Source organism: Myotis nattereri (assembly GCF_964212035.1).
Source record: "Myotis nattereri genome assembly, chromosome: 8".
Taxonomy (NCBI): domain Eukaryota; kingdom Metazoa; phylum Chordata; class Mammalia; order Chiroptera; family Vespertilionidae; genus Myotis; species Myotis nattereri.
In genome coordinates, this window is record NC_138083.1 from 84,522,868 (window position 1) to 84,549,577 (window position 26,710).

The window sequence follows — 26,710 nt, forward strand, 5'->3', positions numbered from 1 at the left end:
AGTTCTAAGGAATGTAATCTCATAAGGTGATCTGATCATGAATTCCTAACAGGGCAGGTGATGGTAAACAGTCATGTCCCAGGCATATAGCTTCTTTAGTCAAGTTTATTATCTTTGCTTTAAGCAAGCGCTGTCCACTGATTCTGTGCATCTAGGATAACACACCCTTGAAATATGCTCTTCCAGAGCTCTCCTTTTTTTTGGGGGGGGGGGGAGGGTGGAAGAGAGAGGGAAAGAGAGAGGGAAAGAGAGAAACATCGATGTGAGAGAAACACACTGATTGGTTGCCTCCTACATGAGCCCTGACCAGGGCCCAGGCTGGGGAGGAAACTGCAACCAAGGTACATGCCCTTGACCAGAATCAAACCTGGGACCCTTTGGCCTCAGGCCGATGCTCTATCCACTGAGCCAATCCCCACTTAGACTTCTCCCACCTAAGTAATCTTCCTTACATTCCCTCCTTAATCTCAACTACATAAAAGAACCTGCAAATTGTTATTGTCAGGAGCATTTGAAATCTTGTGACCCAGCATATGTTGTCCTCAAATAAATTCTTATAAAAATTCTCTGCAGGTTTGGATGTTTCTTATGTCAACATAGGAATCCTAGGCCAGGGGTCAGGGAAAGTTTCCCTGAAGATGGGACACAAGCAGATAGCTGAAGTTGGATAAGAGTTAGCATTAACTAGGTCAAAGGCCAAATCTTGGGGCTTTAGAATGTCCAGTAGGAATATAATATGAGTCATGTATGTAATTTACATTTCTCTAGCAACCACATTATAAAAAGAGAAAGGTGAAATTAATTTTAGCATTATATGTTGCTTAATTCTTAGGATATCCAAAACATTGTCATTTCAACATTTAATCAACGTAACAATTATGAATGCAGTCTTTTACATATTTTTTTGTTCTAGTCTCTGCAATCTGGCGTAAAGTCTTTTACACTCAGAGCACATCTCATTTCGGACTAGCCACATCTCAAGTGCTGAGAGCCACAGCTGGCTTGTGGGGACTGTATTAGCGCGGATAGAGAGACTGAACACAAGGCCAGTGCCGCAGGAAGTCCGATAGAGAGAAGGAGGGTGGTTCCACCCACCAGGGGGGCTCAGCCCAGTGGTTTTACCCCTAGCAGTTGCTCCATCAGCATCTAGCGATTAAGTCGATTAAGTCGTCTTAGTTGTCAGCAATACAGTCTCTGGCTCCTTTATGCAGAAGAGGAACTCATTGGAATGATAATGGGTAGCAACCACAATCTCTGCAGGCCAGAAGAACGAGGCTCGGCAGATACTCAGGCAAACTGATCTGGTAGTGACCCCACTGCAGCTTAGAGAGCCCACTGGCTACCGCTGCACTGCCCCCTGGGCAAAGTGGAGTGCTTCCAGTCTCGATAGCTTCCAGTTCAGGGTTTGGTTTGCTGAGTTTAAATGGGGGCATTCTAGCTGCAAGGGAGGCTGGAAAGATGTGTGTTTGCTTTTTAGCTTCTATGGTGGGAGCTGGGCTCCTCTAACATAGGAAGGGGTCTTCAGATGCTGCTCAGCCAGAAAGAATGACCAGAGTCCTCTGCTAGAGTAGCCTGAGACCCTGACATTTTGACTGCAACACAAACATAAGTTTCTGCAGAAACTCCCCGGCAGGGACTTCCTCCACCAGGAGGCTCCCCAGATCTCCCAGTGGTTCTTGTGGAAAGTGTGATGCCTAACAAGCAGTTCACGTCATGCATTACTCTGATGCTGCAAGTGCAATTTCATTATGTTCTTGGAACGTTCTCACATGGTATTTTAATGTAAAGACACAGGAGGGCACTCCAACCAACCAGCAACAACTTAATGGTTTCATAAACTTGGCAGTAAAAAAATGGGTGCTGAGCCCTGGCCGGTGTGGTCAGTTGGTTGAGTGTCTCCCTCGCCCCCCACGCATCTAAAGGTTCCCCTGTCAGGGCACATGCCCAGGTTTCAGGTTTCTCCCTTGGTCAATACCTAGCTCCCCAGGGGATCTCACTGACCCCTGTCAACCTGTCAACACCCCCCCCCCCCACACACACACACGACAATGTCTAGTTAAGGTGCTGGGGACTATACTATGGCTTTGAGCAACTCCTAACAGAGGAGGAAATTTTTGACTCACAGGTTACCCGCGGCCTCAGCTACTGATGAGATGGAGACATAGTACCGAAGGGCTCGTATTTAGAGGCGCACTGGCCATATAAACCTAGAGCAGAAGAGAGAGAGAACTGATGGTTAAGAATTCCTGCAAACCTGCAGCCTGGCCCCACGACTGCTTTCCCATTTGTAAAATGTAGATACCACCTGACTTACGTCTTGTAGTTTGCCGATAAGGAAGGAGAGGGGTGGGGCGGGGGTGGGGTGGGGAGGGAGGGAAGGGGAAGGAGGACGGAAGCAACAAATCTGGCGGTGACATTCACCAACCCATAAAGTGGATTGAGTTTTACCCTAAGAAATATTACGCCAGCCGACCTACCGCTTGCTAGTGAATTATAGCACGCCGGAGGGACAAAGCGCACTGGCCGGCTGGAGAACGAGAGTAACGAGGCAATAGGTCGGAAGAGGACCTGCTCCCCCGAACCGGTTTCCCCGCGCAGATCGTCCTGGCTGGGGCCCAGACACCAGGGAAGCGGGGGCGCGGGGCTGCCGGGGCGCTTTTACGCCCTTGGTGGCGGGGGACCGGCACTCGCGGAGCGGGTGCTCGCACAGCCCCGCAGGCGAGCTCAGGCTTGGCAAGGGCGCAGGGGAGCGTTCCACCCCGTCCTCGGCCTCGGCGCCCCCAAGGGCTGTCGGGGCGCAGCCGCCCTCCCGCGGTCCGGGTCGTCGCCCTGAGGGACCCCGAGGCTCCCCGGCGGCAGACGCGGACTTGTCCGCCCCGGAGTCCCGCAGGCGGAGACGCAGGGAGGAGACCCGAGACCCAGGGAGGAGCAGGGACGCGGAACAATAAAGCGGAGGAGAGGCAGGAAACAAGACGCGAGGAAGAAGCTGCATCTTTGCACTCAACAGGTGGTTGCGCGCCTCTGCGGAGACTCCGACTCGGCGCTGGTCACGCGTCCGAGACGCCCAAGCTCAGCTCTCTGTTCTCTGCGGGGAGAGTCGCTAGGATTCCTCCCGTCCTGCACCCCCGAGGTCCGAGGGCATGGAGCACGTGGCAGGCTCTGCACCAAGCGCCGACATGATCGCTTTTCGTTTTCCCCAACATCCCCGAGCGGCAGGTACTGTTACCGCGGGTCCTGGGGAGAAGGGCACGGCTTTGGAGACTTGCGCCGGGTTTTGCAGAACTAGCTGCAGAGCCTCAGCTCTGGTCGATCCTTGTCCTCCACGCTGCCTGCACCTGCGCGGGCCTCTCTGGGTGGGAGGGTGGGAGTGAAGGAAGACAAGTACCCGAGGTTACCAGGTGGCTCTCCCCCAGCCGGCCCCCTGGCCTGCGGCGTGGAGACCATTCCGTGCGCGGGGGTAGCTGTGCACCTTGGAGAGGATAGCTCTCCTTCCCCAGGGGTCGCGTCCCCAGCAGGCGCAGGGTGTCGGGCCATGTCCCCCCTGGGGCGGCAGAGGAGAGCGAAGAATCTGGGGTCCGGGAACGGGCACTAGGAGAAAGTGGGGTGGCAGGAGGCGGCAGGTGAGGGAGAACGCCAGGCTGCGGGTGGGAGCGTCCACGTGGTGAGTGTGTGGCTCTTTCATTCAAACTTTGGGAGTCTCCGTTCCGGCGTCTGAGAAGGTGTGACCAATCAGAGTCCTAAGACGGGAATAAATTATGCAAATCACCATCTGGCGATGGGTCAGATGACTCCCATACTTTTTAAAAACCTACCTCGCCCGGAGTTCGCTGGGTGACAGTGGCGAGCCCGGACTTCCCCGGCGGGAGGCGCGGATGAGGGCAAATCCGGTCCTTGTTTAAGCCCCTTCACACTCCCTCCAACGCCCCGCCGCTCAGTTTAGCCAAGTTTCCACTTTCCACCCTCGCCACCTCCAGCTGTCTAAGGCCACCCCACTCGCTGCTGGAGGGAAGGTGCCCGCTAAGGGTCTTGCAGGCTCGGGCTGCTGGAAACCGCAAAGAGGTGTTTTTTTGTTGTTTTGTTGGTTTTGTCCTGTTAAAGTCCTGCTTCGCGGAGGGGTGTGTGGCGGGAAAGGATGAGGAGCCCCGTCCTTCTGCTCTGCCTCTGGAACGCCTGTTGTTGCTTTGCCGCGGGAGGCCCCGCGCCCCCTGGTCCAGAGGGGCCGCCGCAAGGTAACGTGCTCTGATTTTTTATTAGCTCCAGCTTCTTTTCCGGGCCGGGTCCCTCTGTCCTGCACACCCTCCTTCCATCCCTCCCGGTCCCGGGGAGCCCTTTTATGCCGCGCGATCCCTTTGCTCCTCCTACTTAGCCTTGCCGTTCACCTGTTTCCTGGCGCTTCGGACCGGGGCATCGCCAGCGGGACCTCCGAAAGGCTGTAGGCTGGCGGGTGCCCTTGTCCTCTGGCTCTAGCCCCGCCCCTGCCATTCGATGGATGGGTGCTGTCCAGTCAGCCCAACTGGCTGCCAGCAGCTCTTCAACCTTGTTCTCATCTTTGAACCTGGAGGATTGCTAGCCAAGAGGGTTAGAAGGTGCTCCCTCACCTGGCGCCCCTCCTCCTTTCAATCCAACCCTGTAGGTGTTTGAAGGTGAGGCGGCTGGAGCATTTGATGAGTGGCTTCTTCCCCTAGATTGCCAGCTTCCTCCTCCCAACCCTCCTTCCAACCCCCTCTCATTCTCCTCCTAGCCGCCAGCTTTTCTTCCTTCTGAGTTCTGCATGGCAGCCTCTCCCACTGGCAGAAGGAATGAGGGGAGGGTCACCCAGCGGGAGTGCCACGGGAACCCCTAAACTGCACCCCGTTATTTCCTCTACTATTTGCCGAGGTTGGTCAAACGTCGTTGGTCCATGTCAGCTTATGTACTGGTGGGAGGGTAAATTGAATGAATGAATGAATGAATGAATGAATGGGGAAGCCTTGCTTTCCTTAACATGTCCCCAACTCTAGTGCTAAGTAAGAGTGTGACCTAGCTCCCCGCCTGTGGAATGTTAATATTCCTTCCAACTTCCGCGTTCTGCGATTGTGAGCATTTTGGGCCATGTCATTCACCCAGAAAAGTAGTTAGTACATGTCTGCTTAGTGCCAGGCATTCTTCTAGGAGCAGGGAAAACCCCGCCCTCGTGGGGCTTACGTTGCGGTGGTGAGAAGACAGACAGGAATCTAATTAACACATTGCAGGACCAGTAGTTTTATTGCTGGCTTTGCTCAGTGGCCAGGTAAGTTTCTATTGAACGAGTACAAAAAAAATGTTTTACATGAATGATAAAGGCACGCTTTAAAATTAAATACCCATTGCATTTTGAAGTTATTTATTACATGTTCTTACAAGCTAATATCTTTTTAAAGCATGAGACTTTGTAAAACACTGTGTAATTCGAAGTGGAACTAAGCAAAGCTGGCAAATCCTCGTGATCCGTCCCCAGTGTGTTAAAATATACAAACAGTGCTCAGTGTTATGGAAGGTACGGAGTGCTGGTGGGAGAAGGTGGTGCCGTTTTAACCTGTGGTCAGGCTTCCCTCCTTGAGAGTTGAGCGCAAGGAATGGAAGGAGGTGAGAGAATGAGCCATGAGGACATGTGGATGAAGAGCAACCACGAAGTCCCAGAGGTTGACGTGACCCAGGCGAAAGCTCGAGAAGTCTGGGGTCAGAGAAGCAGCTGCAGAGGCGAGCTATGCGGGTTTATTCACCAATCTCTTCCAGGAAGCCAGCAGACCCCTTTACCCTTTCTCCTAGAATTCCCCATCTGGTCTTTGTGTGAGTGGTTATCTGGGTGGAAATTGAGGAGGTGTCAAACTAGTTATGTCCATGGCTCAGATTTCTGCCGGCTGGGGCTTTGTTCATTAATTACAAAGCTCTGCTCATGTGTATTGAGTTGCATTTTCTGGAACCCTGTCCTTTTTTACATCTGTTGCATTCTCCGCCCCCTACCCCGCCCCGCCCCATTCACCACCCCCTCTCCCCGATTCTGGTCCTTCTGTCCATGGTTCCATTTGCTTCCTGACTCTGGGATAAACGAGGCTCCTGGGATGGTCCTTTGGTATCTTTCCCCCTGATTTCTGAGTGACAAGAGAGCTTGATTTTCTAATTTCTTAGCCCGATCTCAAGGGAAGATTTCCTGGATGGCTGAAACAGTGTGGTGACGACAGCACCCAGTGTGTAAAGGCCATCAGGGCCATCGGTGACATCAGCTGTGTTCTGGCCGCAGGGTCATCTCCTTCATGGCAGTGTGTTTGAGCAGGGGAACTGGAGAGAGTGGTTTTTCTGCTCTTAGGAGTTTCTCTGTGGCCTCAGCCATTTCTTTAACAAACTAAAAGCATGCCTGGCACATCCTGGCTCGGCAAAGGGCATCGAGGATGCATGAGGTTTTTGGAGGAAGTGCTAGAATCGAGTTGGGAACACTAGGAGAAGCCCATTGCATAACAGGTCGACAGCTTCTTACCTCCAATTTCAAACTCCAAAAGCTCCCACAACTAGAAAGTTTGGTAACTTGTTTGGCTGCAAGACCTGGCCTTACCTGACTTGAACTCACTTGGCAGCAACACTGAGCTGAAGTGACCAGAGGCTATTTTGTAATTTTTTTTTTTGGTCCTCAAGTATGAGTAGTCACGCCATTTCCCTGCAGAAATGTTAGTGTGCTTGATGAATGGAGAATGCCCCAGACCCTGTGGGAGGTGTTATATAAGACATGGCGTATGCACCATAATGCCTTTCTAAAATCTGAACATGTCTGGATTCTGCAACTCCCCTGGTCCCAAGCACTTCAGCAAAAGAATTGAGGACCCATAATCTAAAAGCAGTTCCTTGGGGGAAGGAAGGAAAACTCATTTGATAGGGAAGGAGGAAGACAAGCAAGCGGGACCTGTTTATTTCAGTGACAGTAATTAATACCAGTGACTAAGTAAGTGCTCTGAAATATAGACTAGATGTCCCTTTTATCATATCTTGGCAACTTTTTCTGGGAGGTGAGGAGGAAACACTCAGCAGAGGTAAAAGACCAGGAGGGATTACATCATTGACCCCAGGTTGTACTAGAGCTGCACCCCGGATCTGTCATGACTCAAGCCCCCTTGATGCACCCGGCTCTGCTCTTTCTCCCCAGATGAGCTCCACGAACCCAAGGATGTGCAGATTCCTGCGAGACCCTCCGTGAGGTTTAACCTCCGCACCTCCGAGGACGCAGAGCATGATGGATGCTACCTCCTCCTCGGCCACAACCAGCCCCTGGAAGACTGTGGCTTCAACACGACAGCCAAAACCTTCTTCATCATTCACGGATGGGCGGTGAGTCCCGGGGAGGGAGCGCTGCAGCTTGACACCGGGTTTGGTTTCTTTTGTTTTGGTCAATTAAAAAGAATACTGGTGCTTCCAGATTCCACTCTCTCTCCACCCCTCTTTTCTTGTGGGCTGCTTGTATTTCAGACAGCTGTGAAGAATGTAATGGGCACTTCGCTGAGGGGGCATCTGGACTCCAGCAGGGTGGTGTTTAGTGCTGGCACACAGCGGCTTTCAGAAAGTGGCTCTCCTGAGGGCAGCCGCCCAGCCCCACCGGCTCCTTGGGAGCCCTCTAATTACGCTTAATTACATTGGTCAACCGCTGCCTCACGGGGGCCATCCCTCCCTAAGAACCGAGCTGAGCTGAAGCAACCTGTCTGGCTCAGAGAGGCTATGAGGAGCCAGCTGGCCCGGTTTGCTGGCTGCCATTGGCACGGTGCCCTCCTGTTTGCATAGAGATGGCTCTTTAAAGGCATTGGGGCTCTCACTGTGCCCTAGCTGAGCAATTCACATGGAAAGGTCCATGACAAACTTCAACAAAAAAGGGTTTAACACAGCTTCAGAAGCTTTTGGCCACCGAGGGATTTATTCATTCAGAGAATGACAGTCTGTAGGAAAATGGCATTATTAAGTGAGCAGGTTTCTGCCTGGGCTATGTGGGAGGGGACATTCCTCTTCTTTTTTTTGTTTTGTTTTTTAAATCTATTTCTTTATTGATTTCAGAGAGGAAGGGAGAAGGAGAGAGAGATAGAAACATCAATGATGAGAAAGAATCATTGATCGGCTGCCTCCTGCACCCCCCTTACTGGGGATCGAGCCTGCAACCCAGGCATGTGCCCTTGGCCGAGATCGAACCTGGGACCCTTCAGTCCCCAGGCTGACGCTCTATCCACTGAGCCAAGCCGGCTAGGGCCTTTTTTTTTTTTTTTTAATATATTTTTATTGATTTCAGAGAGAAAAGGAGAGGGAGACAGAGATAGAAACATCAGTGATGAGAGAGAATCATCATTGGAGCCCGCAACCTGTGCATGTGCCTTTGCAGAACCAAACCCGGGACCTTTCAGTCCACAGGCCGACACTCTATCCACTGAGCAAAACCAGCCAGGGCGACATTCCTCTTCTTAATGATGAGACATTCATATCCATTACCTGCTTTCGGGTCTTTAGGTCTATCACAGGCCTGGGGGTGGGGGGGGGGGTGGGCTGGGGGGTGGGGTAGGGTGGGGAGTAGGTGCCTGCCTACCTAATGTGATTGAAGAGCTATTTCAAGGCCTGTCCATCTGTCTTCATCCCAGAGCCCACGATTAGAATCATGCATTTGAATCTCTTTAAGGCCCCCTGTCAAAGTGTAAATACAAACTGCCTGCAACTTACAAATGGGTTGCATTCCAGAAAGTTCTTTTGTGAACCTTTTGGAACTTGGAATAGCGGTTTCCCATAGAAGCAAGATTGTCAATGGCGTTTGGGTTCCCAGGCCAGGCACAGAAAATCTTTTTATCTAATAATGTGCTTGCGGATAGGTTTACAACTGGACCTTGTCACCATTTACACTTTGTTTCTGTGGGAAAATGTGCTCTGAGTTCTAATTTGGGATTCCTGGGAGAGCTCTTTCCTTCTCTGGGGTCAAGAAGGATGGATTGCGGGACAGGGTCATTTGTTCATTCTGAGTTTGCCGGGGAGACACCATCTCTCTGTATCTTCAAGAGAGAAGCTAATTCTCCAAGGCAACCCATCCAAGAGCCTTTGAATGATGGAGCAGGCCACCTGCCCGACTGTGATAGGAACTTAGGCCAACTTCAGGCCCGTATTGCCACCAATGCATATCTCACTGTGGCCTTGTAGGACAGTGGGGCAGAACACTATGAAAGTTTTGATGGGAAAAACTGGGAATGTAAAGAGCAATGAAGACAAACACTCAGGGAGAAATCCTGCCCGGTGGTGTGCTCTGCTCATGTGCAAATGCTTGGGCCCTGAGCAGACCATGAGAAGGTTCTGGAACCAGCTAGGGAGAGGATAGTGGAACTGAATTCTAGGTTCATTAGGATTTCCGAGACCCAGAGGAGATTTGAGAAGTTTCCTGTTTTCTCCGCAGATGACTGGCATACTTGGGGAATGGTTGTACAAACTCGTGTCAGCCCTGCGGGCGAGAGAGAGAGGAGCCAATGTCGTGGTGGTTGACTGGCTCCCCCTGGCTCACCAGCTTTACACAGATGCGGTCAATAACACGAAGACGGTGGGCCACAGCATCGCAAGGATGCTCGACTGGCTTCAGGTAACTGGGGATGGGAGGGAGTCATCTTTCCTGAGCAGCATCTTGAACTCTCTTAAGAAAAACAGGTTAGACAGTGTTACAGTGAATTTCAGATGTCTGATCAAAATCTTTGGGATTGACATTGTTACTGAATTATGTATGGCTTGAAATATTTGAAAGCTGGGACTTTTAGACAGCCTTTTAATCCTATATAATAAAAGCCTAATATGCAAATTGACCGAACAGCGGAACAACTATTTGCTATGATGTGCACTGACCACCAGGGGGCAGATGCTCAATGCAGGAGGTGACCCCAGCTCACAGGCCCCAGGCCAGCCAAGGCGGGTGCCAGTGGGGGCCCCCTGATCACCCCGCCGGTCGCCCCACAGATCAGCCCTGATTGCCAGCCAGGCCTAGGGACCCTACCAATGCACAAATTTCGTGCATTGGGCCTCTAGTTATTGATATATCTCTGATTTTCCATGTTATTTTATATCTGCTGCGCAAAAGTTTGCCTTATGGGCCATTACTTTCTGATCTCAGAAATGGATGCCCTCAGGTTGGTTGGGAATGGCCAGGAGGCAGGACTGGCTGGTAGTCTGCTCTTGCCTGAAGGCGCCTGTCCTGAGGTGGGGAGGGCGTTGCTTCCAACTACTGCCTTGCTGAAAATTTTAAGTACACAGATCTAAACACAGATCTAAAGGTCTTAAAATTCTGGGTTCCCGAACAGTCCCTCCATCTTCTGCCTGGGTTGTTTTGTCGAGCTTGGTTCCTGAGCTTTGGGGTCAAATCCTCATCTCCTCTTCCCCCACCAGTGAGTGCCCGGTCAGGGCGCAATGTCCCAACTCTGGTGTCCCAGGTGGGCTTGTGGTGAGGACTCAGCTCCTGGGGCCGAAGAGGGTGGGCAAGGAGGATGCAGCTGTGGGTGGTGGCTGACACTTAGTCTCCAGGGAGTCTGGTGGCTTTGACCTCCACACAGCCACCCTCCTCCCTTAGATGCTGCCAGAAAGAATGGAAAACATGTAGGGGAAGGGTCAGGTATACAGGTTCTAGTCACGACCTGCCCTCAGCGCTTGGCATTTAAAGCGTCTCTAAGTCCTTTTGACCTCTAGCCTGGCTGGGTTCCAGCTGTGTTGCACTGTCAGCCAAGCCAGCCCCTGCCAGGTCCCGACTGCCAGGTCTCCTCCTTGTCACGATGGAACCGTTGAAATGTTGGTGACTCTGTGGGCTCAGGACTCCACTCTCCACTCACACACTCTTGTGCCTTCCTGCAGGAGAAGGACGGCTTTTCTCTTGGGAATGTTCATTTGATCGGCTACAGCCTCGGAGCTCATGTGGCCGGGTACGCTGGCAACTTCGTGACAGGCACGGTGGGCAGGATCACGGGTAAGCTCTGCCTCCTCCACAAACAGCTGGTCTCCAGCTCCTGCAGCTCCTCTGACAAGCTGGCCTCTCTGAACCAGAGTGCCCCTCACTGAGGCAGCACGCGTGAGCCGTAGAGGTTAGCTTCGGAAGAAACCCGGAGAGCATCGCCCCTAGAGCTTTTCAAACGTTCTAATGAGTCATGGAACCCATTTTTCTTCCAATTGGACTTGTACAGCACCCCAACATAGGAAACACAGAAGGGATGCTCTAGCTGAGGCTGGTGTGTGGTGGGTAGTGTTAGTTTTGCTGTTTGGGCCTTCCCCTCCCCCGGGGGAATCACCAGGTCCCAAAGCCCCAGTTTGAAAACCACTGGTCTGACTCAGCACGTGAGAAAAACCCAGGGGCAAACAGCTGATAACTAAAGGGCAGAAGTGGGGTGGAGCCCTGGCCTCCAAGCTTCTGGGGCTCACTGCCGCCCCTGCCTGTGGTACTCTAGGACCTCCAGGGAAAGAGTGAGGGGTGGATTCTAGTTTGGATTCTGCCTCCGATTTCTAGTTCATCTACCAACAGCCTCTTGCCAGCGTTTTTGGCTGGCATATTCATTAGTGATGGTGACCTGTTTAGAACAGATGAGTAACACTTTGTCTTTAAAGACACCTTGCTGATATCGGCACCCAGGCTGTCAATAGAAAATTGAGCGTTCCGTTTTAGTGAGATTTTGATGTGGGCCTTTGGGTTAAATCCTCTAATGACTCTGAAACGTGGGAAAGAGTCTCTTTACCATGTTGGGGCCCCTCTAATACAGACACGGGGCTTGCGCTCGGCTAAAATGAATGGCAGATTTGTTGCCCTGAACTTTCAACCTCCTTCCAACATTCTTTCATTTGTCTTCACTTCCAGCTTTCCCCTCACCCCTACCATAGAAGCAAAGAGTGGATCAATTTCATTTTGAAACAGGACTCAGGTGGAAGGGTGTTCTTAGCTAAAGAAAGATTTAGTCAAGGTAGAGTTTCAGGTTTCAGCAATAAGCTGCTGGGGTAGATTTAAAAAAAAAAAGTATTTGTGAGGTTTTAGTGGACCTCTTTATATCATTGTCTGGGCTTAAGTCGAATGTCCTGGCATGCGTGCACATGCACACACACACTCACACTCCTTTAGATCCAATGATCTGGTTCAGCATACTTTGAGAACTTTACTTTTTATTGCCACGGCCACGGGGCCTGAGCCCTCTAGGTGGGCAGTGATTGTGTGGCCACACATGACTGCTCATTAACCACTGAGTGCAAAGCTGTTTGACCCTGAGCCCGGCTGGGTCCTACCGCCTGAGCACCTCCTTTCCGTCTCCGAGCAACGTGTGATGTCCAGAGCAGGCCCAGCTGTTCCGGTGGCGGCCGGCACACACCAGGCCCCCACCCGAGAGTCCTTGGCAGCAAGGACGAGCTGCAGAGCCTCCCTTTCCTGATTTCTAAATCCGAAAGGAGAGGGGCTGTGAGGAGCGTTCGGTTTTTCCCCTGTCTGGGTGGCAGCTGCTGAGATGTGGGCTTCGGGCAGAATGCTAATCAGTCCTCTGCGCTGTCGGCCTGGGGCACGGGGCCGCATGTCCTGAGCTCAGCCCTTCTCCCCGGCCTTTCTCTGTGGAACGGGGGCCTTGGGTGAGCACAACAGGAAGGAGTGGCCTCGGTCCAGTTGCCAAGCAGCCCCTTGGAGGGTATTTGGCTGACCTGACATACGCTGTGGTGCATGCCTGATGGGGGAGGCTGTGCATTCTCCTCTCCCCTCAGACTTCTTTCTCATGGGCCTGGGAAGCAGGTGGCCTCAACGGGTGAGAGGACCAGAGACTGTAGCGGGAGTGGGGTCCTGAGGCTGCTGCTGCTGCCGTGCAGAGGCCTGGGCCTGCAGGGGGAGACGGGAATCCCAGTCTTGCTTGGATCAGGGAGCTGTGCATTAGGCTTCTGAGGGAATTCTGTGATATAATAGATCATATATTTCTAATTGGACACTTGTCTACTTAGTTATACATAAATAAGCAAATAGATTCATTCATTCATTCATTCGTTCATTCAAGAAATATGAATTAAGTGACCACTCTGTAGGCTCTGGGCTAGATGCTACCTAATGTCAAGCACCTACTGTGTGGCAGGTGCTTCGTGCCATACGTACGTCACATAGCACCAGGCCAAGGGGGTCCTTTTGGCTCCATTTTGCAGACAGGGAAACGATGGCTCGGTGCTTAAACAATGGGTCCGATATCTTACACGCCCGTGAGTGTGTGCATGCCCGTGAGAGTGTGTGGACAGAGCACTTTCGGAGGAGTCAGGCTGAGCGGAAGGAGGGGTGGTTCTCCATCTGCTCTCTCTTTTCGGAGGGGATAAGTTCTCCGTCCCATTCCGAGTTTAAAGAGTACACTGTCCAACTTTCCCCAGAGGGTGAGCCCTGGCCCCGTGTCAGGCCGGGCAGTCTGGGTAGGGAAGGCCCCGCCTGGCCGCCAGCAGGCCTGTCGAGAAGCCCTCAGCCGCCTGCATTCCTCCCGCGCAGCTCGGTTCCCATGGCACTGACCGTCTGGTGGAGACTTTTGTTCACACCAAGCAAAGAGCCCCTCTCTTGTATTGGTGGCAAAGCAGAATGTGCCTTTTTCCCTTTTCTTTCTTCCCTCCAGGAGACATGGCAGCAGGCAGGGGAGAGGCTGCTAGTGTCAGAACTGTGGTTCTTGCAGCCTCTGAAACAAGGCATCGTGGGCTGTTTTGGGAGGACGCTGCTCTTGTGCCATCTTTCTTTTGGGTCCTGGGCTGGGGTGAGCCCACGAGCAGCCTGGCCTCCCCAAGCTGCCTCTGCCTTTCGTGTGTTTCTCTGAACCTCTGGAAACTATTTAGTCTCCACCTCCACGCGTTCTCATGAGTAATGAGTTCCACAGGTTTACTGTCCACTCTGGACAATAGCTTTGCCTTTTGCTTCTCCTAAAGCTCCTCTCTCAGGCCCACAATGTGCTCCTGGTTCTGTGGCACCGGGGCCTAGGGAGCACAGGTCTTTTTTTAATCCTCACCTGAGGATATTTTTCCATTGATTTTTAGAGAGCGTGGAGGAGAGAGGGAAAGACAGAGAGAAATATTGATATGAGAGAAACACATCGATGGGTTGCCTCCTGACCAGGGCCCAGGCTGGGGAGGAGTACGTGCCCTTGACCAGAATCAAACCCAGGACCCTTCGGTCGCAGGCTGATGCTCTATCCACTGAGCCAAACCGGCTAGGGCTGGAACAGTTCTTGACAGTAGGTAGCATCACTTCCTTTTTATGACTGTTTTTGGTCATGTCTCCTCCCTGCCTTGCTTTCTCAATCACGGTTTCTTAACCTCCGCTCCATTCAAATGCTTTGTTGTGGAGCTGCCCTGAGCATTATTGGATGTGTATCAGCTCCCCTGGCCTCTAACCACTAGATGCTTAGTAGCTTCTCTCTCCCCCCCCCCCCAATTTTGACAACCCAAAATGTCTCCAGACATTGCCAGATGTCCCCTTGGAAGCAAAATCCCTCCCAGTGGAGAACCACTGTTCTAGACTAAACAGACCCCCTTCCTTGGCTGTAAATACTCTTTTCTTAACTTTCTCTCTCTGTGTCTGAAGAGCCTTCTGGGTTGGGATGAATTTGGCACCCATAATTACTTGGGTTTGGTAATAGTAGCTAGTATTTACACTGACAAGCACTTAATCTTATATTATCTCACACGGACTGTATAAATTAAGACACTCAGGTTCCATTTCATAGATGGTACTGAAGCGCGGCGAAGTTTTTCAGAACCTGGCCCACAGACTAGCTACTTTTAGGATCACCTGGAGAATAAATGTATATATTTGGGCCCCACACCAGACCTACCAATTAGAATCTCTAGGGGGTAAGGAACCTGCATTTTATAGTTTGCAAATTCCTTTTTTGAATGGTTTTGCATTCCTGTGGGTTCCAACATTCAAAGATGGTGAAAGTCACGCCTGCCCAGTTCCCTTCCCGGCCCTCTCCCCCAGCCCACACATACACACCGTAACCAGTGGCTGGTCTGCCCGCCCAGAGTGTGTTGTAGCTGCAGAGTGGACTCTGAATTTGTAACGAGCTCCCCAGCGATATCTGTGATCTTCAAATGCGAGAGCCAGCGCTCTCCCCGTGCTGCTCGCCTGTCCGCTCCAGAGCGTTTGCAGGCACGGTGTTTTCTCTTAGCAGCTGCCAAGCAGAAGGGTTCTGGAGGCGTGGGGTGTAGGCTCTCAGTGCATCTGGTGTCCCCACTCACCCTTGCTATTCCACCCCTGGGCCTGGGTCATCCCTAAAGGAAGAGGACCAATTAAGTCGAAATAGAAATAGCTCAGTTTGGGGAGACTGAGTCTTCCCTCCAGAAATGGAGGTAGCTCAGTTATTTTGTGGAAAGCCTGCTCCTCTGCGGCTCTCAGTGGCGGAATAAGTGGGATGAACGGTTTAGTTTCAGCCAGCCCGAGTTCTTTCTAGAACTGCCCCACTTCTGACAGCCCTGGTATGTGCCAGGGTGAAGCTTGTGGGCAGTCTACGGAGTCAGCTGAGGTGTCAGGGCAGGCGAAGGGGGCAGAAGAAAGCCAAGTTCCTGGGCTGCAGGCAGGTTGGCTGGGCTCTGAGGACAGTTTCATTCTGCATCCTCGGGCTCGACTGGGCGCATCTGACACAGTCCGTCTCGGCTCCCCCTTCTGCTGTAGGTCTGGATCCTGCCGGGCCCATGTTCGAAGGGGTGGACATCCACAGCAGGCTGTCCCCTGACGACGCAGACTTTGTGGATGTCCTCCACACCTACACGCGTTCCTTCGGCTTGAGCATCGGGATTCAGATGCCCGTGGGCCACATCGACATCTACCCCAACGGGGGTGACTTCCAGCCGGGTTGTGGACTCAACGATGTCTTAGGGTCAATTGCATATGGAAGTGAGTTCCTTATTTTCTGCTTCATGGGGAAGTTTGACTCAGTTACCTCACCCTCTCCTATATCAGCCATGGCTGCTAGAGATCCCAACCACATTTATTTCATTATTCCCACTTCCCCCCACAACGGCCCTCCAACTGTCTGCCACTCCTCATCCTACAAGCCTGTGAACAGCCTCCCGTGGCCCGTGTTCTGCCTTCTCATGCTTTGAGAAGGTCCAGTTATTATTGATTAATTTCTTTTTATAACAATAGGAATACATGTTTGTTGAAGATTTTGCACAGGACTTACTGAGTACCAATTTTGCACAGTACTTACTGACTAAGTACCAATTTTGCACAGTACTTACTTTGCACAGTACTTACTGACTGTGCGGGCGGATCATTGAGAAGCGGCTCATCAATCATGCACGCTCTCTGTCTCTCCCTCCCCGTCAGCGATCGCAGAGGGCGTGAAATGTGAGCACCAGCGGGCCATATACCTCTTTGTTGACTCCCTGATGAATCAGGACAAGGCGAGCTTTGCGTTCCAGTGCACGGACTCGCACCGCTTCAAAAAGGGGATCTGTCTCAGCTGCCGGAAGAACCGCTGTAATAGCATTGGCTACAACGCCAAGAGAACGAGGCACAAGAGGAACAGCAAGATGTACCTAAAAACCCGGGCGGGCATGCCTTTCCGAGGTAACCTGTCCCCGCCGCGCCCTGAGGACTGTCTACCCTCCTTCTAAACACCTTGTGAAACAGGTCACAGCCCTGCCGGGGAGACGTGGCCGGCACAGTTAGAGCAAACCATTGCAAATCGGATTGCGTTGTGCTTGCCGTAGGAAAGCTAATCTAAAAACCCATGGTGGGGATTCCTTTTGTGATGTGAATCATCACTCCATGATCAGGGTGTTCATATCTTAAATCTCTCCTTCATTTAACTTTTCAAAGCTGCTCATATTTGATTATCACAAGAAATCTGAGGTAGGACCAATAGGGATCAAAAGGATATCTTGCCATTTTATAACATGTTATAAAACCATTAAGTTTTGTGGGAATCATGGGCGTTACTTACATATGAGGAAATTGAGGCTCAAAGAGCCTTGGTCCTTAATTCAAGGCTATACAATAGGAAAGTAGCTGGGCCAGAATCCCCAAAGGTCTCCTGCACCCCCAGTTTAGAGCTCCTCCTTCTATCCCTCTTACGCCACTGGACAGAATGAGACCAGAGAGAAGCTGGAGGCGGGGCTGGACCCAAAGGATGACAGTCCCTAAAAACCCAGTGACAGATGACTCAGTTTGGGACAGGTTGCCCTGGGATGACAATCAAGGCCCACACTGTCTTTGTTCTGCTGTCTCTGCAGTTTACCATTACCAGATGAAGATCCATTTCTTCAGCTACAAAAACACAACAGAAATCGAGCCCATCTTTTATGTCACCCTTTATGGCACCAGTGCAGACTCGCAGATGCTGCCATTGGAAGTGTAAGTCCCAAGTTCCCTCCGCTGGGGTGAGGACAAGTTGGTATGAGAATGACAGAGCGCGGGAGTGTGTGAACCACGCAGAGGGGTGTGGTCTGAGGGCTGGGGGATTCCAGCGGCCTCTGCAGTCCTCTGTCTCTCCGTCTGCTCTCCACCACCAGGCCCTTGACACACAACGTTTCTGGGAGGGAAGCTCCCAGGATACATCAGCAGCGTGAGAAGCTGCTGGATCAGCTGGGCAGAAAGTGCTGTTTCATTTCAGACAACGCCTGACATTAGGAAATTTGGACCATTTCTAATTATCTGTGGGAGGGGCACATAGCAATCTGGATATATTTGTTGAGCACTCCTTACGTACAAGGCGTCATCAAAGTAGTGGCTATCAGGGCTCAGGGTCTAGTTGGGAGACCAGGTTTGTATGCACACAGTCACACCCACAAATGGGGTGAGGCAGGTTCCCCAAATGTCTAATGGGAGGGATGGGCTGGAGGGAGCTAGGAGTTTCCCAGGAGACAGATGCCTGTGGGCAGAGCGGAAGAGGATACTGTTGAGAGGGGATGTGACTTCTCTCTGCTTTCTCATTTCTGTTCTTTCTTGGACCTGTGCCCCCAGGAAGTAGTTTAAATAGGGTGGTAGGTACTCAGGGATTTTTGATAAAAGTCTGGGGTGCAGTAGGCAACATTATCTTTCTGTCAGCGTGGAGACAGTGGGCTTCCACCTTGGTGATGCCAGTGCGGGTGGAGGACCTGGGGGAGAGCCCTCTCCTTGTTTCTCTCCTGTCCGAGGGGTGCAGGTGCTGCCAGGGCATCACCCCACAGGTGTGGCGGTTTTCCAAGTGGCTGGGGAGTGAGACGCTTCTCTCGCCCCTTGCAGAGTGGAGCGGATCGGGCTGAATGCCACCAACACCTTCCTGGTGTACACAGAGGAGGACTTGGGAGACCTCTTGAAGATCAGACTCACCTGGAAACGGGCACCTCAGTCCTGGTACAGCCTGTGGACCGAGTTTCGCAGATACCTGTCTCAATCCCGGAAGCCTGAGCAGGAAGTGAATATCAGGCGCATCCGGGTCAAGTCTGGGGAAACCCAGCGCAAGTAAGTGCCTCATGACCCTTTTCGACCCCATGTCAGTGGTGAGCCTGGGCCGTGTCCTTTCCTTTGCTAAGCAAGCACCTCCAGTCCTTTCATATCCGGAACACGGGGGCAAAACCTCAAACACCTTTGCAAGGGAAAGCGAAGTTCAGATCAAGACATCTGTCAACGTTTGGGCCCTGATCACAGGCCCATGGCTGAGGGGGTGCGCAAGTGGGGGCTGCAATCCAGCCCTCCTTCTATTGGCCAAGCCCTGTGTTGGCCCAGAGGAAGCAGGGCTGCCCCCGGACAGGGCTTTTCAGGAGTGCTGCTTGCTAACTGTGTGCTCTGAGGTCCATGCAACCACAAGTCTTTGCTTGCTCCTGGGTGGAACAAGCCAGAGTACCCAGTTCAGGAAGCCCCCAGGATGAGGTCTCTGGTGGGACCCGGTTTCCCGAGCATCCTATTTTCAGAGCATCAGACCTCTCCTTCCGAGGCTGTGAGTCAAGGACATGGGGCAGGGTCCTGGCATCAAGTAGAAGAGAACCCCGTATGCTACACCCCCTGGCAGCTTCCATGCGCCTGTTAGCCCCAAGACTAGCATGAAAAATCCAGACCTTTGTCTGTCACTGCCTTCACCTCTGAGCCTTGGCCCTCTGAGCAGCTTCCTTCTAAGTAGAAGCCAAGGAAGTCTGAACCTTTGTCAAGAGAGTGTTGGGGGCGACCTTGATCAAATCCTTCAGCAGGCCTCTAGGAGGTCATGGTCAGCCTTACGATGGTTGGAAACAGCCTCTGCCCCCTTTGTACCTCATTTGGCATTTGCTCCATCACAGTCTTCAGATGCCCTGTGTGCACTCATCGCCGCTGGCACAGGCTGGCGGTGAGAGGAGTGGAGGGGCACCTGTGTGAGGGCTTCTTTGGGGTATGAATACTAAAAAGTGGAATTTCGAAGTTATAGTACACGTCTTCTTCACTCGACTAGATGTTATTAATTTCCCGTCCCAGGAGGTTGGACCAATTTTCAATCTTAGCCACAGAATAAGAGCTCTCCTTTCCCCTCCTCCTCACCTGTATTTGGTGGGACATTCTTGCTACCCTGTTGGGTATGAATTGGTCCCCTACTCTTGTTTTAATTTTTTCCTGTTTGTGATAAGGCGAGTCACCTTCTGATAGGTTCATGTGCTGTAGGGGCTTCCTGGTAAAGGTTCTTAAAGCTGTTCTGATTATGGCTTTTGTCCTGCAGGTGAGCATCAGGGTCACGTGTCCCTCCCATCTGTTGGCCATGGGGTCAGGCTAATCACATGCTTCTGAGGTGGGGGTGGGGGTGGGCCACATGATTTGGCTGTCAGTTATAGTTGAAATGGTTATTCGACCCCGGATTCTACCTGTGATCCTGCTGTCCACTTCCCGAATCTTTGTTTTAACTCACAGCTGAGCCCAGCCATGCTCCTTGGTGGATATTTAAGAGGTCTGTACCGGAGGCACCTCGCGTTCCTTTATTCGAGGAGATTACAGTCCACCATAGATATAGGAATCCACACGCCATTCAAGGCAGTGCATCATGTGTTAAATAAGAGGGAACATTCGTTATTGACACCAGGCCATACGAAGTAACGACAATAACAAAAGCAGCATTTCCTATTAAATTGCTTTCCTATTAAATTGAGAGACATGCTTTCCTATTAAACTGAGAGAGCAAGGTCTCAGGCAGTCAGGGAGGCTTCTGAGAGGCAGCAGTCTTTGGAACAGACTAGAGAAGAATGTGGAAGAGGTGTGGCTAACGGCTGCATGAGCCGAATCATGAGGCACCTCAGAGCGAGACCCGGTCTGGCCTGCCTGTAGTCACGGTAGGGTGTTCCGAAGGCCCTTGAGTCAAGGTGCAGCATGAGGAAGACTTCTCTTTCCTCTTCGCTCTGTCCACCTTGGATCCAGAAAGCACCATCTGGCTAATGCACAGCCACGTGCCTTCCCCTGAAGAGTGTTGGTGACCTCGGTGGTTTCTTTTTCCTCCTAGATATGCTTTTTGTGCGGAAGACCCTGAGAACACCAGCATATCCCCTGGCCAAGAGCTCTGGTTCCACAAGTGTCTGGACAGCAGAAGAATAAGAAGTGGAACCAGGTAACCGGGACTTTCTCCTATGTTCACGCAGCACATGCTGACTGCTCGCCCAGCACGCGTGGACATGGGGCACCAGGTTGGAGTATGGAGCTGGGGAAGAAGTAAAGTAGAACCACACAGTATCATTCCCTTTTAGGTTGTTGGGGACCCAGGTTGGTGTGAGTGGATATTAGTGGGCAATTCTCCCCCTTTTGAGAAGCAGGAATGCTCGTCTGTGTCGCTGAATCAGACAAAAGCGTCGCCTTGCATCAGTGTCCCATTGCCCCGTGCTGGAGTCCCTTTATTTCAGAACTGAAGAAAGTTGATATCTCAAGGTGTGAGGCGGTGGGCACATCCAAAAGGGGAATTTGTCACATGTCCTCTGAGTCTAAACTCTTGCTGAAGAAAAGGGAGACCAGCCCTACCACCAACCTCTACCTCTTGCCCCAACCAAGGTCCTAGATCAGTGATGGCGAACCTTTTGAGCTCGGCGTGTCAGCATTTTGAAAAACCCTAACTTAACTCTGGTGCCGTGTCACATCTAGAAATTTTTTGATCTTTGCAACCATAGTAAAACAAAGATTTATATATATATAAATATATGTTATTGATTTTTTACAGAGAGGAGGGGAGAGGGATAGAGAGTTAGAAACATCGATCAGCTGCCTCCTGCACACCTCCCACTGGGGATGTGCCTGCAACCAACGTACATGCCCTTGACCAGGATCGAACCTGGGACCCTTCAGTCCGCAGACTGTTGCTCTATCCGCTGAGCCAAATCAGTTAGGGCAGGTTTATATTTTTGATATTTATTTTATATATTTAAATGCCATTTAAAAAAGAAAAATCAACCAAAAAAATAAGTTCGCATGTCACCTCTGACACGCGTGTCATAGGTTCGCCATCACTGTCCTAGATAATAGTTTTACTGCCATATGCTGAGCACATACATGTGCCCACCTCACGTTCAGTGCCTTCATTAATTTTTAGCATCAACCCCAGGACGTTGGTGTTGCTAACCCTATGCTCAGTGGGGAACCGAGGCTCAGGGAGTTCAGGGTAAACTCTCTCCAGGTCCCCCAGCTGGTGACAGTGGAGCAAGGATTGAGGCAGATTGGTTTACTCAAGCCAAGGCCTTTTCTTGCTCAGATAAACCACCTCACTTTGATCTGGCTGTCAATGGTCAAGCAGCTGCACCCGCGCCGGGTCCCCTGTGCCTGCCATCCTGAGGGCCGGGCTGCAGGCCAGCTGCTCTGTCTCCTGTTACGGAGCATCAGTGTGACCACAGCTCAGTGATCACAGGACTGTGGGATTCTGAAACTGCCCATCTAATTTAACGACTCAGTCTAGGCTCACACTCGCACCTGCTTCCTTTCAGGCAAACTGTGGAGCTTCCCTGAGGGTGCCAGCAAGGCCCCCCCGCCCTGCCCTGCCCCGCCAACCAAGCACAAGGAGGAAAGTTACTGCTGAGGACCCACCTGATGGAAGGTCTTGGCCTTGACGCTGGAGCACAGGGAAGAGCCTGCTTGGCCCAGGACCTTGCCTCCCATGACAACTGGGACTTCTCGCCAGAGGGGACTGTGCACTGCTCTTCCTGCTGCTGCCCTAGAATAGCTCTATGGCCAATCTGTGTGCAAACAGCCAAATGCCTGGGCCTCTTGTGCACACCGGGCTGGCTGCTAGGTGACTGGGTGGGCCTGGGCTTTGCCTGGCGAGGACCACTGGCTCTGAAGTGGGCCTATGTGGAAAGCTGTCAGGGTGTGGCCCGACTTGCGTCGTAGTGACAGGCCTTCCCGCTGGGAGCTGACCTGTCAGGACGGCAGACCTGTGTCCTTGTTCACCCAGAGACGGTCGATCTGGGGTGATGCTGAGGCCCTCGATGCTGGGGTTCAACGAGCTGCATTGATCAATGTCGGTTACTTCTTTGACATTCTGTCCTGTTCCTTAACTCACTCTCTAAAGCACACATTATTGGCTTTCTTATTTTTTTATTGCTCATTTTTTTTATTGGATAAATGTTTATTAAGCACTTAACCTTAATGGGATTGGGATTTGTAGACTCACTTAAAGTTTAAATGGTCCACGAATATACATATGATGAAGCACAAGGGGCCTTGGGGAGGATGGAAGAATGGGGACTCTGGGGTTTTCAGCAGTTCCTACCTATTTCTTCTTAGTTAGCATGTGCATTCCCCCTAAGAGTGATATGTTTGATCACCAGCAGAGTAGCAAGCAGGGCGTCATATGTGCTGGAGATCGGAATGGTGGCCAACTACCAGATATGATTGCTTTGGAGCAAAATCTCTTTTGTTGAGGAAGGTAGAAGGCATTACATATGTTATACATATCTGTTTATCCAGAACCATCGCCTGTCAAACAGCTGGTGCTAAGATTTCACACACTGTTTTTCTTCCTTAGAAATACCTTGCTCTAACACCAGCCCCTTTTCTGTTGAACTTCTTGGAAAAGCCTCTAATTCTTTATTTGAATTAATACACATGATATCCAAGGAACCCATTTTTACTTTCCAAAAGATTTTCATGTGGGTCACCTAATTAGGGATTAACAACAGGAGGTGAACAGGGAAGCCATTATTAACTCAGTATAAAATGAGGCTCTGAGGTTCAGCCACGTGTCTAGAATTATATACCACGTTGGTGACGGGGGTCAGGTAAGGACCCAGATTTCTAAGAGGCAAAGTCCATGGTATGTTGATCTCTGCAACTTCGTTAAGACGTTTATAGCCTTTTCTCTCCAATCTGCCCCAGATGTGACAAACAAGGAATATTTCTCAGAGCCATTCATAAAACCCAAGCCCTTTTATTAACCTGTAACCAGGAAAACAACTGTGCCATTGGGTGGGGCTTTTTATGGATGAGATTTATTTGGAAGGAGATATGATACCAGGTGGGGGAGGAAAGAGTGATTTTTTTTGTACTGAGGTTTTTAAAGGACTCTGTTTTAACCTGTCTTGTGCCAAAGTTGTATCTTTGTTCAATGCCAAACTTCAAAGACATACTCAGTCAAGTCTTAAGTCAAGGTGTCTCCATCCAACTGTGTGCCTCTTCTGTTGTTTCTGTCATTGCTTTCCAGCCAAAGTGGAGCTTGTGTTACTGACTGTGCCTCCTGGCTACCTCTGACCTGCTTTTTAATGATGGAACCTTAAGAATCAAATCCTCGGTGGGTCCTATATTTATACATTTTGCTTGAAGACTTATTTGTATATGCTGCTGCTTTTTTAAATGCTATGCAGAACATTATTTATTTTTCAAGTGTATGTAATGTATAAAAACAAATATATGGTTAGTTTTTACATTAAGATTAACCAATTTCAAGACTAAGATTTTTAATAGTAAAGTAATAAAGATCTACAAAATTCTTAGTGGTGTGGCAACTCAGTTCTTAAAAGTCGAGAGACCTATGGATGCTTAAGCCTAGGGTTTGACAAAAAGTTACTTTAATATAAGATATAGCCTCCATTTGGTACTAATTATTGGTAGGAAGTGGACAACAACTCCTTTCACCAAGAACAAGGAGAAGATATATTTGGAATAATAATTTAATAGAAATTATTAAATTATTACTAAATTATTAAATTTAGTAGAAATGCCTGAAGGTGGATGCTAGGAAGAAGATGGACATTGGGAAACATTAGTGAGGATATAGGTTTGATTGTATGGGACCTAGATTATAGCCCAGCCGTGGGCAAACTACGGCCCACGGGCCGGATCCGGCCCGTTTGAAATGAATAAAACTAAAAAAAAAAAAGACTGTACCCTTTTATGTAATGATGTTACTTTGAATTTATATTAGTTCACACAAACACTCCATCCATGCTTTTGTTCCGGCCCTCCGGTCCAGTTTAAGAACCCACTGTGGCCCTCGAGTCAAAAAGTTTGCCCAGCCCTGTTATAGGGGCTTAGACCAGATAGAAGTTGATCTTTCTATCATTTTTAACTCCAAGCTGGTATTGAAGTTCTGTTCCACTAAGCCAAGAGGGAACTGGGCTGCCTTTTATAACTGGGTTTATCTACAAATTGGGGATAGTCTCTCAAAAAAAAAAAAAGATTAATAAGTAAATAAAAGAAATAAGAGTAAAACAAATATAAACCAGGGTTCAGGTCATGTGTTGTCCTAAACATCTGTGGTTAGCAATACCGCTTAACCTTGACTTTATATCATACCAGTGCATGTATGTGTTGTGGTGCAAAAGGGCTGCTGGAAATGTCTGGAAGCTGGGACAGGTCTAAGCAAGGAAGGACCCAAGTGTAGATGTCAGCTGGGGCAGCAAGGAGCAGAGTTATCAGGACCAGAGCTATCATCTCAGCGGAAGGAAGCCACGCTCTACCTCTTTTATTCTTTCACAGGAAGTGGGTGGTCATGATCAGATGCCACATACGAGCTTTGAAAGTGTTGAGGCCAGAAACAGAGGCCGGGATTATCTCACTGGCGTGGAGAAGCTAAGAGTACACTTTAGAATGAAAGAAATTTTGACTTCTGCCCTGGTCATTATCCCAAGACAACTTCAGGGGGGTTGTTGTGAAGCCAACACCTCAACTGCTTATTGGGAGGGAGAGCATTCTCTCACCACCTCAACACCTCATTCTCCCTTCCTGTCCGAGAGACCAGTCCTACTTTCTTCTTTCTGTCTAGGCTCTAGGCTAACCCAACCTCCCTGTACAGGCTGAGAATCTCGGAAGTGTGAGAGTTTCAGAAGTGTGGCTTCACCCCCGCAGTTCATTTCCCCGGTGACCACACCGCAGATGTCTCTCTCTCCTTCAAGGCTTCTTTATTAGTTCTTCCTCTCCTCTTTCTTCCAGCCCCTCCCTTTCCTCCTTCTCCTTCCCCTTCTCCTTGTCCTCTTTCTCCCCCTCTTCTTCATCGAACAGTTTATTGTGGTTTAATGGACACAATACACACAGATGCAAATCATACAGTTTGATGTTTTGATGTGCGAATTCATCATGAAACTATGAAATCATCACCACGGTCAAGATAGTGAACATATTACTCACCTCTAGAAGTTTCCTCGTGCCCCTGTGTGGTCCTACCTGCTGCCCTCTCTTCAGGCAATACCAACATGCTCTCTGATGCTATAGATGAGCTGGAGTTTCCTAGGATTGTAGGAAAAATATATGTATGGTATGTCCTCTCACCACCCGCCCCCCCCTTTTCCACGGTATAATTATTTTGAAATGGATCCATGTTGTTTTGATGTGCGAATTCATCATGAAACTGTGAAATCATCACCACGGTCAAGATAGTGAACATATTACTCACCTCTAGAAGTTTCCTCGTGCCCCTGTGTGGTCCTACCTGCTGCCCTCTCTTCAGGCAATACCGACATGCTCTCTGATGCTATAGATGAGCTGGAGTTTCCTAGGATTGTAGGAAAAATATATGTATGGTATGTCCTCTCACCACCCGCCCCCCCCCTTTTCCACGGTATAATTATTTTGAAATGGATCCATGTTTTTGCATGTACCAGTAGTTCCCTCCTTTCTATGGCCGAGTAGTTTTCATTGCATGGATACACCACCTGCCTACCCAGGCACTTTGAGTTCCCTACATCTATATGTGGCTTTATTTCTAGGCCCTGTTTTACTGATCTATTTGTCTATTTTGATGTCAATACCGCAGTCTCTTGATTACTGCTGCTTTATAAGTTCTGACATTGGGCACCGATAGTTTTTTAACCGTGATTTTTTTCTTTCTACAGTTGTTTTAGCTATTCTAGGTCATTTGCATTTTCAGATGAATTTTAGAATCAGCTTCTCAATTTCTACAGAAAAGCCTGCTGAGATTTTTGTAGGCATTGCATTGAATTTATAGATCTGTTTGAGGAGAATTGATATCTTCATGTTGAGTTTTTTTTAACCTATCTTCATCAATTCTTAATTTGAATTCTTTTTACACCAAATTTGTTAATTTACTGTTTCACTTTCTACTGACAAAATGATTTCTTCAGGGAGCTATATGGCTTACTCTGTCTCTGAATACATGAAAAAATATTTTTGGATAGAACAAGTTTAAGAAAATGCACAATTACTTGTTTATGACATTTTTAAATTGTAAAATTTGAACACTCAAAAATGCCAGGATACCACTTTAGATAGTTGTGCACTGGGCATGTGGAGGGCCACCCAAATGCCTCCCTCAGCCCAGACCCTCATTCCCCAGCTGCATGTTGGCAGGTGAGGGCTCTCATCTGAACC

At 50.1% G+C, this 26,710-nt stretch overlaps 1 protein-coding gene across 1 annotated transcript; it reads left to right on the forward strand.

The window, feature by feature from the left end:
* The first annotated feature begins 3,383 nt into the window (after positions 1 to 3,383).
* Positions 3,384 to 23,874, forward strand: LIPG (lipase G, endothelial type). The gene is made up of 10 exons (XM_081097682.1): positions 3,384 to 4,229; positions 7,154 to 7,335; positions 9,419 to 9,598; positions 10,852 to 10,963; positions 15,647 to 15,868; positions 16,304 to 16,546; positions 17,212 to 17,332; positions 18,203 to 18,421; positions 20,412 to 20,516; positions 21,874 to 23,874. The coding sequence occupies exons 1-10, from the start codon at positions 4,133 to 4,135 to the stop codon at positions 21,893 to 21,895; spliced, it is 1,503 nt and encodes a 500-aa protein (XP_080953808.1). The 5' UTR covers positions 3,384 to 4,132; the 3' UTR covers positions 21,896 to 23,874.
* Positions 23,875 to 26,710: the final 2,836 nt, after the last annotated feature.